Source organism: Ovis canadensis, chromosome 17 (genome assembly GCF_042477335.2).
Source record: "Ovis canadensis isolate MfBH-ARS-UI-01 breed Bighorn chromosome 17, ARS-UI_OviCan_v2, whole genome shotgun sequence".
Taxonomy (NCBI): Eukaryota; Metazoa; Chordata; class Mammalia; order Artiodactyla; family Bovidae; genus Ovis; species Ovis canadensis.
This window is the reverse complement of record NC_091261.1, coordinates 62,199,139-62,214,306: the sequence shown is the minus strand read 5'-3', so window position 1 is coordinate 62,214,306 and position 15,168 is coordinate 62,199,139. Positions and strand designations below refer to the sequence as shown.

At 47.3% G+C, this 15,168-nt stretch overlaps 1 protein-coding gene across 1 annotated transcript in view; it reads left to right on the top strand.

Annotated features, from left to right (window-relative positions):
* The window catches only part of DNAH10 (dynein axonemal heavy chain 10), a 166,163-nt gene that overhangs the window by 122,943 nt on the left and 28,052 nt on the right, over positions 1-15,168 (top strand). The window contains exons 55-59 of the mRNA XM_069557673.1: positions 25-222; positions 899-1,060; positions 4,442-4,616; positions 11,533-11,714; positions 13,600-13,736. Of these exons, the coding sequence (XP_069413774.1) occupies positions 25-222; positions 899-1,060; positions 4,442-4,616; positions 11,533-11,714; positions 13,600-13,736 (854 nt within the window). The remainder of the gene's footprint in view (positions 1-24; positions 223-898; positions 1,061-4,441; positions 4,617-11,532; positions 11,715-13,599; positions 13,737-15,168) is intronic.

Here is a 15,168-nt window from a genome sequence, read left to right as displayed (position 1 = left end):
CCTTTTCCTTTCGTTCCTCTTCAGGGACTAATCAGATGATCCCAGCAGAAAATCTAGAAGATCTGGTAGAACATGTTGTTTTGGTCCATGAATCCGTGGGTGAATTCAGCAAACAATTCCTACAGAAACTGAGGCGCTGCAACTATGTGACTCCGAAGAACTACCTGGATTTTATTAACACGTATTCAAAATTACTGGATGAGAAAACTCAGTATAATATAGGTAAGACTTGGGAGGGGGACGGGACGATTCATAGAAATTGTTATTCCTTACAAGTAAGGATCCCAGTGCTGAGGTTTTCCTTAAGCAGATGTTGTCTTAGCAAGATCGAGCATACTTAGACTGAGGCAAAGCCGAAAAGTACAGTTTGGATTTTGCACCTCAAAATGATATGTGTGGGTAGGCAGAGCCCTGGCATGCATTTATTTTTGTTTTTCTGTGTTGGGCCATACACTGTAAGCTCTAAATTTGCATTCCATTAGAGATACTGTTTAATGAGAGCAAGCACTTCTCTGTTGGAAAACTTTTTAAAAAATTCTCTGGTTCTGGCTGTTGGTCAAATGAAGCACTGTTTTCAGAAGTATATTCATTTTGGAAGTCAAAGTGTTAGTCACTCAGTCATGTCTGACTGTTTTGCAACCCCAAGGACTATAGTCCACTAGACTCCTCTGTCTGTGGCATTCTCCAGGCAAGAATACTGGAGTGGGTTGCCATTCAGAGATGCCACCCCCAAAATGGCAATGGAGGTGCTGAGAGATGCTTGATATCTCATGATGATTTTATTTAACTTTTTTGTCCTGTGAGCCCAAGTTGGGTGAATCTGTCTGCATTGTGTGTAGTTGGATGTGTTGAGAACAGAGCCCCCTCAAGGGTGAATACCGGTGTTCCCTTTCTTCAGCTCAGTGCAAGCGTCTGGAGGGAGGCCTGGACAAGCTGAAGGAGGCCACCATCCAGCTGGATGAGCTGAACCAGAAGCTGGCTGAGCAGAAGATCGTGCTGGCAGAGAAGTCGGCTGCCTGCGAGGCCCTACTGGAGGAGATCGCCACAAATACGGCCATAGGCAAGTGTGGGGCCAGCTCTGGGGATCTGGACTGCCCCCTTCCCACCAAAAAACCCCCAAACAGGACAGGGCTCCATTCTATGACAGCCCTGTGAAGCTACTTGTAGGAACTGGCATGTTTTGACCTACCCATTGCTATTTTTTTTTTTTTTAAGATTTATTTTTTTTCTTCCTATTTTTTGGCTGCACTGGGTCTTAACTATGGCACCCAGGCTTTCTCCAGTTGTGGTTCGTAGGCCTAGCTGCCCTGCAATGTGTAGGATCTTAGTTCCCTGACCAGGGATCAAACCCACATCCCCTGCATTGGAAGGCAGACTCTGAACCACTGGGCCACCACAGAAGTCTCAAACTGGGTGCTTTAAAACAGACATTGACTTATCCTCACTGTTCTGGAGGATAGAAGTCTGAAATGAAGGTCTTGGCAGGACCCTGCTCCCTCCAAAGGCCCCGGGGAGGACCCTTCCGGCCTCTTCCAGCTTGTAGCGGTGGCCAGGAGTCCTGAGTGTTCTTTGGCTTGTGAACACATTCCTCCAGCTTCTGCCTCCACCATCACATGACGTTCCCCCACTGCGTCTCCGTGTCTTCACGTGGCCTTCTTATAAGGACACAGTTGTTGGATTTAGGATCTACCCTAACCCAGTATGACCTTGTGTTAACTAATTATATCTACAAGGACTCTCTTTCCAAATAAGCTGACAGTCTGTGGTTCTGAGTGGCATGGATTCTGGTGGGGGCACTATTCAAGCTGGTACACCTACTCCATGCCAAGCTTTGTTCTAAATGTGGGGTCACAGCCCCTGGAAAGAAGCTTACATTCTAGTGAGTGGAGCTAATTCATGAGCCAAGAATCAGATGAAATTTCAGATTGCAGTTAGTGTCACAAATAAACTAAGATAAAATAAAGCAAATAAACAGAGTGATGAAACCGAGTGACCTGGGGGGAGGGTGACTTTTGGGCTAGGCTGAATGAACGTATAGAGGAAAACAATAGAATGCGAAAGACTAGAGATTTCAAAAACATTAGAGATACCAAGGCAACATTTCATGCAAAGATGGGCTCAATAAAGGACAGAAATGGTATGGACATAACAGAAGCAGAAGATATTAAGAAGAGGTGGCAAGAATACACAGAAGAACTGTACAAAAAAGATCTTTATGACCCAGATAATCACCATGGTGTGATCACTCACCTAGAGCCACACATCCTAGAATGGGAAGTCATGTGGGCCTTAGGAAGCATCACTACAAACAAAGCTAGTGGAGGTGATAGAATTCCAGTTGAGCTATTTCAAATCCTAGAAGATGATGCTGTGAAAGTGTTGCACTCAATATGCCAGCGAATTTGGAAAACTCAGCAGTGGCCACAGGACTGGAAAAGGTCAGTTTTCATTACAATGCCAAAGAATGCTCAAACTACCACACAATTGCACTCATCTCACATGCTAGTAAAGTAATGCTCAAAATTCTCCAAGCCAGGCTTCAACAGTATGTGAACCATGAACTCCAGATGTTCAAGCTGGATTTAGAAAAGGCAGAGGAACCAGAGATCAAATTGCCAACATCTGCTGGATCATTGAAAAAACAAGAGAGTTCCAGAAAAACATCTATTCCTGCTTTATTGACTATGCCAAAGCCTTTAACTGTATAGATCACAATAAACTGTGGAAAATTCTGAAAGAGATGGGAATACCAGACCATCTGACCTGCCTCCTGAGAAATCTGTATGCAAGTCAGGAAGCAACAGTTAGAACTGGACATGGAACAACAGACTGGTTCCAAATAGGAAAAGGAGTATGTCAAGGCTGTATATTGTCACCCTGCTTATTTAACTTCTATGCAGAGTACATCATGTGAAATGCTGGGCTGGATGAAACGCAAGCTGGAATCAAGATTGCCGGGAGAAATATCAATCACCTCAGATATGCAGATGACACCACCCTTATGGGAGAAAGTGAAGAAGAACTAAAGAACCTCTTGATGAAAGTGAAAGAGAAGAGTGAAAAAGTTGACTTAAAACTCAACATTCAGAAAACTAAGATCACGGCATCTGGTCCCATCACTTCATGGCAAATAGATGCGGAAACAGTGGGAGGCTTTATTTCTTTGGGCTCCAAAATCACTGCAGATGGTGATTGCAGCCATGAAATGAAAAGACACTTACTCTTTGGAAGGAAAATCATGACCAACCTAGATAACATATTAAAAAGCAGAGACATTACTTTGCCAACAAAGGTCCAACTAGTCAAGACTATGCTTTTTCCAGTGGTCATGTACGGATGTTAGAGTTGGACTATAAAGAAAGCTGAGCACCAAACAACTGATGCTTTTGAACTGTGGTGTTGGAGAAGACTCTTGAGAATCCCTTGAACTGAAAGGAGATCCAACCAGTCCATCCTAAAGGAGATCAGTCCTGAGTGTTCATTGGAAGGACTGATATTGAAGCTGAAACTCCAATACTTTGGCCACCTGCTGTGAAGAGCTGACTCATTGGAAAAGACCCTGATGCTGGGAAAGATTGAAGGCAGGAGGAGAAGGGGACACCAGAGGATGAGATGGTTGGATGGCATCACCGACTCAATGGACATGAGTTTGGGTAAACTCCAGGAGTTGGTGATGGACAGGGAGGCCTGGCGTGCCCCCCCTCCGTGGGGTCTCAGAGTCGGACATGACTGAGCGACTGAATTGACTGACTGAATGAACGTAGGAACAGCTGAAGAGGCAGAGAGATCTCAGTAAGCCAAAAAAACTTCGAGGGAAGCCCTGGTGTCCTCAGCTAACCGCGGCCAAGCAGGGTTGGGGTTGTCTCTGGGATGGAGTGGGCAGGAGGCATAGGTGGGCTATTCAGGGAGGGTCAAGGTTGCAGCAGCTGTCCCGGTGTTAGGGACCCCAGGGACCATGAGGACACTGGTCCCCTGGGAACACCCAAGGCTGCCATATTGGCCAAAGCTCATTTGACCCCCTCCTCCCATTGCCCATTTTTTAAAAAAATTATTTTTTGAATTTATCGTTTGTTGCACTAGATCTTTGTGGCTGCAGGCGAGCTTTCTTTAGTTACAGCACGTGTGAGCTACTCTCTAGTTGCGGTGTGCAGGCTTCTCATTGTGGTGGCTTCTCTTGCTGTGGAGCACAAGCTCTAGGCACGAGGGCTTCAGTAGTTGTGGTGCATGGGTTTAGTTGCTCTGTGGAGGCACATGGGATCTTAGTTCCCAACCAGGGACCGAACCTGTGTCCCCTGCGTTAGCAGGCCGATTCCTACCCACTGCGCCGCCGGGGAGGTCCCAGTGCCCACCTCTGAGGGCTGTGTCGCTTTGGCTCAGGAGCAATGGTCCATCCTCTCCGCCATCCTCTTCGCCTTCATTCGCCTCCCTCTCCCCCCTACAGCGGAGGAAAAGAAGAAGCTGGCAGAGGAGAAAGCCATGGAGATAGAGGAGCAAAACAAGATTATCGCGGTGGAGAAGACAGAGGCTGAGACCGCCCTGGCTGAGGTCATGCCCATCCTGGAGGCTGCCAAGCTGGAACTGCAGAAGCTGGACAAGTCGGATGTGACCGAGATCAGGTAACGGCTGACCATCCCCAAGTGTGCTTGGCCACCAGCGTCACCCCTGATGACAACAACGACATAATCATGGGGGCTTGGCATTTCTGTGCCGCCCACTTTCCATGGTGGGGACTGTCATCGTCTTCATTTGCAGATGAGGGTCCTCAAGCCCAGAGAGGTGAGCTGACTTGCCCCAGTCAGTAGGTAGCCCAGCCCACCCACTGGCCTTGAACCCTGGCCACTCACAGAAGTAGACTGGGTTCCAGAGGGGCTGGTGGGAGAGGTGGAGCCTTGTAAATCAGTTCTCTTTAGGAGAACATGATTGGGTGTCTGTCCTGAAAGAGGCGGGGCCCTGGGTGCAGGCCAGGTGTGCCAAAGGCTGAGAGCAAATGGGAGATGCCCTCATCCCTTTCTAGACACATGATGGACTTTTAGAGGTGGAAACGGTGGTTTTGTTTTGGCTGCACTTGCGTGGCTTGTAAGATCTTAGCTCCCCGACCAGGGACTGAACCTAGGCCCGGGCAGTGAGAGCGCCACACCTTAACCACTGGACTGCCAGGGAATTCCCAGGAGAGTGAGTCTTTATTGTGGCCCCCAGCCATTCTGCAAATCAATGCATCAAATGACTCCAACCCCTGCAGCCAGAGGGCTCATTTGCTGTCCAGAAGGGGGGCCTGGTATGGCGTTTTCTTCCTTCCCACCATGGGGCACTGTCCTTAGGGTACTGTTAGTGGATCTCAGTGGTAAGTTTGGCAGCGCCAGTGAAGCCAGGAAGAAACAGCATCCTGCCTGCCCCACTCCCTGTCTTCGTGCTGCGTGGTCCCGCTCATGTATCCGTGTTAGGAGCCTCGGCTCTCTCTTCTCCTTGCTCGCCATCACGTCCTCATTTTCAGAAGAGGCGTTGTCCTTCTGGCTGTACAATCGGTGAGAGAGACTCCTGTTTCCAGGCTGGAAGCTGACCTGTGTTTTGTGTGCCTGGTAGGATGGTGTTGCTTCTCTGAGCTCCTCTCTTTTCCTAAGGGCCAGGTGGTGGCCCTTGTCCAAGGCCATGCTCTGGTTGTTGGCTCTTGCCCGGAAAATCCCATGGACAGAGAGAGGAGCCTGGCAGGCTACAGTCCATGTGAAACACGTGGATTCAAACAGAACATTCAGCTTGTTCCAGAGCAGGAAGCCCAAGTGACTCCTAGGCAGGGGTGGGGTCATCTGGAGATGCTGCTGCTGTTAGCAAGAGATCCTGATTCCAGAGGCTGGCGGTGTGATTGCAACGCAGGTATATGGATGGATGTTTTATAATTCTGTTTGTTTCGTTTTGGCTATGCTGGGTCTTTGTTGCTGCACATGGGCTGTCTCTTACTGCAGCAAGTGGGGGCCACTCTCCAGCTGTGGTGTGCAGGCTTCTCATTGCCATGGCTTCTCTTGTTGTGGAGCACGGGCCCTAGGGCAAGCAGGCTTCAGGAGTTGCGACACATGGCTCAGCAGTTGCAGCTCCTGGTCTCTGGAGCACAGGCTCACTAGTTGTGGTGCATGGGCTTTGTTCCTCAGTGACATGTGGGATCTTCCTGGACCAGGGATTGGACCCACAACTCCTGTATTAGCAGATGGATTCTTTAACCACTGAGCCACCTAGGAAGCTCCAGGATGGCTGTTTTAAAAGTGCAATAGCATGTGTTGGAAGTTTAGACTGAGTTGTGAGAGAGACCATGAATATGTGCATTTTCAAGGGAAACATCCAACCACTGCTTATATGGATTTGGGGCTCTGCTCTGCCTGGTGGCTCAGAATCTGCCTCCCAATGCAGGAGACAGGTTTGATGCCTGGGTTGGGGGGATTCCCTGGAGAAGAAAATGGCAACCCACTCCAGTATTCTTGCCTGGGAAATCTCATGGACAGAGAGAGGAGCCTGGCGGGCTATTGTCCATGAGTCACAAAGAGTTGGATACAACTTAGTGATTAAACATCAACAATAACTACTCAGGTCAGCAGCATAAAAACATTCTGAGAACAGAGTTGGGAAGGATCTTTGAGGGGGATTTATCTAGAAGGAGGAGAAGGTTGTGAATCCCCTCAACAATCCAAGGGGTTGGTGAGAGAGGGTTTCCATGGGACCACTTGGAGAGCTTGATATGTGTCCCTTGTGGTTAGACAGGGTGCCTATATCACCCCTGAGATAGTAAAAGCGGCCTATGGCCTAAAAGGAGTAATTTTTTAAAATGTAGTTATTGGAACAGGTGATATGTTTCACGCATGGCTTTGCTTCTTCCCAGCTGTGTGACCTTTGGCAAGTCACCTAACCTCTCTGTGCTGGGGTTTCCTCATCTGTAAAATGCAGATGATAATCACTGTTCCCACAGCCTCAGGGTGGTTGAAAGTGAAAGTTGCTCAGTTGTGTCCGACTCTGTGACTTCCAGGCCTGAATACTGGAGTGGGTAGCCTATCCCTTTTCCAGGGGATCTTCCCGACCTAGGAATCGAACTGGGGTCTCCTGCATTGCAGGCGGATTCTTTACCAACTGAGCTATCAGGGAAGCCCTGATATGATGGGCTGGTGGATATGAGGGTCCAGTGAGCTATTATGTAAAGATCTCTCAGAACTGGATTGAGCATGGGGTCAGTGCCAAGTATACGTCAGCTAGGTCCTGGTTCCAACATCAAAATGACATGCCATGAAAAGCCCCCTCTGACCTTCTCATCAGCCTAGTTCCCCTCCCCCTACAGGACAGAGAACCATGGTATGATTATGTATATCTCATATGCATTTCCCATATACCCATCCAGAGAGGTGGTGTTGTTGTTTTTTTTTTGGCCACATCCCACAACATGCAGGATCTTAGGTCCCTGACCAGGGGTTGAACCTATGCCCCCTGCAGTGGAAGCTTGGAAACCTAACCAACAGGACTGCTAGGGAAGTCCCATCCAGAGAGTTTTTGCGCATGCTCAAGGCAACCAGCTGTACCATTGTCTTTTCAGTCCCTGACACTGGGCTCTAACGGTTGCAGAACAAGGGATACCCACATATTCTCTTTTCTTTCCTTTTAAAATATAACTGGTAATACACATCATTTTCTGCATCTTGGCTTTTTCCATTAACAAGACACTTGGAGGATCTTCTGCATGTTGATGTATGAGAACCTCCTCATTACTCAACAATAACCCATCACATACCTTCGGATGGCTGTACTATCTTTTATTTAATCAGCCCCAGTTTATGAATTTTTACCTTATTTCTGGTTTTTTTGCCTTTCCAAACAGTGTGGCAAAGAATAATGCTTACTTCACTATGCCCAAGTCCCCTGGAAGGATACATTTTCAGAGGTGGAATTGCTGGGTGCAGAGTTGTGTGTGTTTTTGTCTATGAGTGCATGCTCAGTCGTTCAGTCATATCCTACTCTTTGCAACCCCATGAACTGTAGCCCTCCAGGCTCCTGTGTCCGTGGGATTGTCCCAGACAAGAATACTGGAGTGGGTTGCCCTTTCCTCCTCCGGGTTTATGTCTATAGCTGTTGCTTAATGCGCTCCATAGTTGTGGAACCGATCTGTACTCCCACTGACAGTACATGCGAGTGCCTGCTTTTTCATGGCCTCACCAACAGAGGGCGCTACTAAACACTTGGATTTTTGATTATTTATAGATGAACAATACTTGTCTAGTTCTAATGTTCATCTCCCTTATGATGAGAGGAGTGCCTTTTTTTTTAATAGGTGAAAAATGTGTCTAAGAGTCTGTGTAGTTCGTTTTCTGTGAACTCTTTATGTGCTTTGCCTGTTGTTGAACTGTTTTTGTTGCTGTTGCTTTTTTTTTTTTTGCTTCCCTTACCCTTTCCAGGGGCTTTTTATATTAAGAGTGAGATTAGCTTTTTATGTGTGATGTGAGTTGTGAATAATTTTCCCAGTTTGTCATCAGCCAGTTGACTTTAAAAACAAAATTGTGTTTGATGTGGATCATTTTTAAAGTCTTTATTGAGTTGGCTACAATATTGCTTCTGTTTTGGTTTCTTGGCCAAGAGGCATGTGGGCTCTAAGCTCCCTGACTAGGGGTCAAACACCCACCTCCTGCATTGGAAGGCGAAGTCTTAACCACTGGACCACCAGGGACGCCTCAGTCATTTGACTTTGTTTAGGTGGTTTGTGTGTGTGTTTGTGTTTGCTGTGTGTAAATTTTTATTTTTATGAGGTAGGTTTTGGCGATATTTTATTTTGTGGCTTTTTGCTATGACCTCATATTTAAAAGGCCTTGCAACTGGAAGATTGTAAAGTAATCTCCCTGTGGTTTCATCCTATACTTTTATAGTTTAATTGTTTACCTTTAAATCTTTGATCTCTTTGGGACTTTTTCCTGGGATTTAATAAGTTTGGATCCAGATGACTACAATCTGGCTTTGTTTAGGCCATTTAGATGTTAAGGGTGATGAGCCAGCACTTAGGTCTTGATGATTCCCTAATCCTTTAATTCTTTAAATAGCACTTCCTCTCTATAATGCTCAATCCCCTTTGCAGAAATCATTAAATGTTAAGGCAGGGAGATTAGGAGTAATGAAGATTAGTAGTGGATGTTTCTCCGGAGTATAAAAGGCTCCCTTTGTTACTGGCCTGTGACTTTGCTTTTCTTCCTTTTCTTCATTCAGTACCATCGGGTGCCTACTGCCTGCCCATCCTGTGCTGGCATGGGGGCTGAGAGACAGTGAGCCAGCCTTGGGGGGTCTTTACCGCATGGAACCCACAGTCTGGGGGAGGCACGAGTATGCACATGGGAATCGCGTGAACAATAAAATTACCCAGGAAGAGATCAGGGAGGCAGGGTTTGGGTTGCTATGACTTTGGATAATGGGGGACCCGGTCTAGTCTGGGGGGTGAGTAGTCAGGGAAGGTGAACCTCAGGAAGTGATATTTAAATGAGACATGGGATGGAGGCTAGAGAGGGCTGGAAGGAGTGTGGCTTGAGGGAAAAGCAAAGACAGTGTCTGGGGTAGAGTGAAAGGAGGTGGGGAATAAAGCTTGTAATTGGTGTTCTCCTCCAGGGAAGGCAGCATGACTTCACCTCCATCTGTCTGTCTCTCCCTGAGTTTCTTTCTTGTTTAAAAAGACTCATTTATTTGCTGGCTGTGCTGGGTCTTCCTTGCTGCACTCGGGCTTTCTTTAGTTGAGGTCAGCAGGGGCTGCTCTTAGTTGTCGTGTGCGGCTTCTCATTGCAGTGGCTTCTCTGCATGGGCACGAGGGTTCAATAGTTGTGGCTCCGGGGCTCAGTTGCTCTGAGGCATGTGGGATTTTCCCCGACCAGGGATCGAACTGGTGTCCCTTGCAATGCAAGGCGGATTCTTAACCACTGGACCACCAGGGAAGCCCACCCTAAGTTTCTGTTGTGGTAGAAGAAAGGAGTCAGATGAATCAGAAACACTTTCATTTCTCAGACTTGTGATCTTATTTTTTTCCCTATTTTTATACCATTTTATCTAACTTATGAAACAGTGTTTGGTAACCTTACTATTGCAGACTCCTCAGTTATCTGGCACCGCAACACCATGTTCTGGATAAACGAGGTTCCTGGGACCGGTTCATAAACTGACCCCAGAGAGCTTCCCTTTCATAGACTCAAAGGCTTTGGGGGCTCCACGTTTCCGGTTCCGCTTTCCCATTTTACAGATGAGAAAGCTAAGAACCTGGGACCAGTCCAAATGGCTCAGGACGCTGCCCCGAGGCTCTTTCCCACTTGTGTCTGGAAACATCTCATTGACCCCCTCCTCCTCGGATTATTCAGAGAGCAGTGGCCCAGGCCTGGTCTTCATCAGCCCCGAAGGGAACCTTTTAAAAACAGTTGACAGCATCCCCCCCGCTGTCGTAAGCGCCTAACGCCGCATAATTGAGCCTTTCCCTGGTGACTCAGGTCCATTACTTTAATGGTCGGGTTTTGTGCTGGAGCATTGCCCTGGCTTGTCCCTTTGCTGTGAGGGTGAGTGGGTGGGGGCCGGGAGGGGTGGGGGTATGGTTGCCAGGTTCGGAGTCTCCACACTGCCTTGTGGCTCAGATTGTTCTTTCTCTGTGTCTCTTTCCCCCTACACTGGCCCTCCCTGCCCTCCTCCTCTGGGGCCTTCTGGCCTCTCCCCAGGCTGCTCCTTGCCCTCCAAATCTTTTCTTTCCTTTCCTTTTTCTTCATCATTTTCCTTCTGATTCTGTCTCTCTCCATGGCTTTGGTGCCTGCATGCCTCGTGTGGCGTGTAGAGAATGGCTGGGCAGCAGGCAGCTGAGCGGGGCCCCCTGGGTACCAGCTATGTACCACTTGTTCCCTCTTGGGGCTTCGCGCTGCCGATGCTGCCTTGCATTCTCCTGATCCTTTTAGATCTCCCGTTCGCCGGAGGGTCGAGGGTGCTGGACCTGTAAGTGTCAGAGCAGCCGAGTGATGGTCTAGCTTTGTCAAAGCCAGATAACAATTTCCACAGCCTGAAGGAGCCCAGGCTGCGGGGACCTCAGACCCCATGGGCTGTGTAGACACAGGCAGGCCATCCAAGCACTGGAGCCCCATTTCTTCATCTGGTAAATGGAAAATAGGTTGATGATGATCATAACAATAATGACTCTACCACTTGGAGTCTGAGGAGTCACCCCAGGGTGTAATTAAAAACACAGATTCTCAGGCTCCACCCTGGCCTGCTGATTCAGGGGCGGCCTGGGTTTGCATTGAATGATGCCCTGCTGTGTTCCTGGTGCCCGGTCTGATCTAGGACCCTGAACTGGCGCCTAATGGAGGAGACTGAGTCCTGCCCTCAGAAAATCTCATCCCCAGGAGCCCAAGTGGGTGTTGGGATGGATCCCCTTTGCCTCCACGCAGTATTACCTCCAAGAGACGGTTCTGCGTTGAGCCATTTTTTTCTGGAACCTTCCTTCGGGCCAGATCCTGGCCACATCCTGCGTCCGATCCTCATACGTGTCTGTTTCTCCCGCAGGTCCTTTGCTAAGCCCCCGAAGCAGGTGCAGACGGTCTGCGAATGCATCCTCATCATGAAAGGCTACAAAGAACTCAACTGGAAAACCGCCAAGGGCATGATGTCCGACCCCAACTTCCTGAGGTCTCTGATGGAAATAGACTTTGATTCCATTACCCAGAGCCAAGTTAAGAACATCAGAGGTGAGCACAGATGGATGGAAGGGACAGCCAGGCTGGTTGCATGAAGCAGAGGGTGGTGGCTGGATGGGCAGTGGCAGCAGATGCCCCATGAATGTGTAATTCAGCAACAGCTCTAGTTCTCCCTAGCAGGAAACACAGCTGTCTTCCGGAGTCCACTCTACCTTGTCTTCTTATCTGTTGGGCATAGTGGTGCCAAGAATCGGTCTAATGGGCAAAGGACTGGAATAGACATTTCTCCAAAAAAGATAGACAGATGGCCAAAAAGCGTATGAAACTGCGCTTAATGCTGGTCACTAGGAAAATGCACGTCAAACCACAATGAGGTAGCATTCAGATCCACTCGGATGGTGTAATTTAAACAAAACCACACAAAGCAGCAAGTGTGGGGAGGATGTGGAGAACTTGCAACCCTTTTACGTTGTTGGCAGAAACGTAAAATCGTGTGGAAAACAGTTTGGCAGTTCCTCAGAAGGTTAATCATAGAATTACCACGTGTCCCAACCATTTCACTCCTATGTATATACCCCAAAGAATGGAAAATACATATTCAAACAAAAGCTTATATGCAGTGTCCCTGACAGCATTACTGACAATAGCCAAAAGGTGGAGACAACCCTCGTGTCTATCAGCAGATGAATGGATAACAAGAACAAACATATCCACTCAGTGGAATATTATTTGGTCATAAAAAGGAGTGAGCTTCATTTATGTTTTAGCTGCCGTATGCTGCAACACAGATGAACCTCAGACACGTAATGCCGAGTGAAAGAAGTCAGGCACCAAAGGTCACATATTCTAACTCCATTTACATGAAATATCCATAGGTGAATCCATAGGGACAGAAAGCAGATCAATGCTTGCCAGTGTCTGGGGAGGGGAAGTGGGTTGTGATTGCTGAATAGCCGTGAAGTTTCCCTTTGAGATGATGAGAATGTCTTGCAACTAGGTGGAGATGAGGCCTGCAGAATCTTGTGACTCTCCTAAATGCCACTGATGTGTATACACTTTAACATGGTTCATTTTATGTTATGTGAATTTCAGCTCAATTAAGCAAAATGGATATTCAGGGGAGAAAAAAAAAAAAGAACTGGTCTAACCTTGACTGCTCTGCTTGTGCTTCTTGCCCGTATGAAGTCTTCTGCAGGTCCGTGGGGGGTGGGCGAGGAGGAGGAGCCAGCACCACCCACCCCACTCCCTTCTTTTCAGTTGCAGAAGCCACACAGTTCCTGCTAAGCCTGACTCCTGATCCGCTCCCAGAGCTTAGCCAGGGGGAATTATGTTAGTCTTCGTTCAGTCATATTCAAGTTCATTGTGTCACTGTTTATCAGGATGGCTTATTCAGAACTTTATCATCAGTGCATTTTTTCAGCCACTTAAAAACAAAGCTAATTAAAACCGGAAGGTTAACTACTATAGAAACCCAAGGGGCTCTCTTTAGCCAATCCTTGGATGGGTTTCCATTTAGGTGAATTTGCTTCCAGAGTGAGGGGGGCAGGTGGAGGTGATGGTGTCCCCATGATGACAGGTAAATGAACCCCAGTTAACTGCCAGCTCTGAGCCACCTTGGTGCCCAGTTGGGAGTCCTCACTGATGCCTTGGTTCTCCAGGGTCTTCTGGGTGTCACACAGAAGTACCTGTGCCATAGGATGTCCTGGGTGGCAGTAACCTGTGCCCCTTACTCACATATTAAACGGCCACTCACAAAGAACTCATTTAAGGTTGGATCCCCCTGTTATCTGTGGGAGAGCTGTCTGATCCCTCTCACAGGATTACCGGGAGTAAGGAACTAGTTACATTTGCTTTGTTCATAGGTAGCTTATTTCTCATTTTATTTTCTGAGACAAAGCTCCCTGCTCATGGAGATCATTGCATCTTTGACCTTCAGGCCTCTTGAAGACCCTCAATACCACGACGGAGGAAATGGAAGCCGTGAGCAAGGCAGGCTTGGGGATGCTGAAGTTTGTTGAAGCTGTGATGGGCTACTGTGATGTTTTTAAAGAAATCAAGCCCAAAAGAGACAAGGTACTGCCCATCTGTAAGCCCTGCTCACTTCTGCTAAGAGATCATTTTGGAGTCAGAATGAATGTGTCCACAGCCTTACTGGAAAAATTCTGGCAAGGTTCTCATTTTAAACCACATAAATATTTTTCCCCAAGTACATACAGGGCTCATTTAGATATCATGTGAGTGGACAGAGCCAAAGGCTGAAAGATTTTTTTTAACTTCTAATTTTATATTGAAGTGTAGCTGATTAACAATGTTGCGATAGTTTCAGGTGGACAGCGAAGGGATTCAGCCATACATATACATGTATCCATTCTCCCCCTGACTCCTCTCCCATATAACGTTGTGAAAGATTTTTGAATAAAAGAGGGAGGACTAATGCAGGGTTTCTTATCCTTGGCACTATTGCCATTTTGGGTTGAATCTTTTTTTGTTTTGTGGAGCTGTCCTGGGCATTGTAGGATGTTGAACAGCATCCCTGGCCTCTGCCTACTAGATGCCCCCAAGTTTCAACAACCAGAAATGTCTCCAGACATTGCCATGTGTCCCTTGGGGGAGGCAAAATAAGTCCCTGTTGAGAACCACTGGGTCAGAGCAACATACAGAAGACACAACACAAAGAGAATTGTATAAGGTTGATTCCATCATTTTGAGACTTGTGTGTATTTATTTATTTTTGCTGTGTAGGATCTTAGTTGTGGCATGCAGATTTTTCTCTGATTGTGGCTCAGCAATGGTAGCACTCCAGCTTAGTTGCCCCTAGGCATGTGGGATCTTAGTTACCCTACCAGGGATTGAACCCGTGTCCCCTGCATTGGAAGGTGGATTCTTAACCACGGAACCACCCAGGAATGCCCGAGACATAGTTTGACATTGCTTTTTTTGAGGATACTTTACTTTTACTTACTTATTTCTTTAAAATAGAATTTTAACTCAGGATTTTGTCACTCAGAAAACTTAGAACCTGTAATAGGACTTGTAGTATCTTCAGTGCAGGGCTTCACTGGTGACTCAGAGGAATTTGCCTGTGATGCAGGAGACGCCAGAGATGAAGCTTCCATCCCTGAGTCAGGAAAATCCCCTGGAGGAGGAAATGGCAACCCACTCCAGCATTCTTGATGGGAAAATCCCATGGACAGAGGAGCCTGGTGGGCTACAGTCCACTGGGGTCACAAAATAGTTGGATACGATTGCTGTTACTTTACACACAAACACATACACAATCTTCAACGCATTTTTTTGAGTTTTGGACTTAGACTCACAGGGTCCTCTTACTGGGACCTTAATTCACATGAAAATTAAGTTGTCTGCTAACTCAGTACAGGACAGCTGTTTTTCTAATGGGATGTGGGATTTTACATTAAACCATTGAAAAGGTTCCTAAGAGGAGAAGCCACGTGCCTTGCTATGGGTGGCCCCAGAGGATAGGGACAATGATAGAAATGCAGGT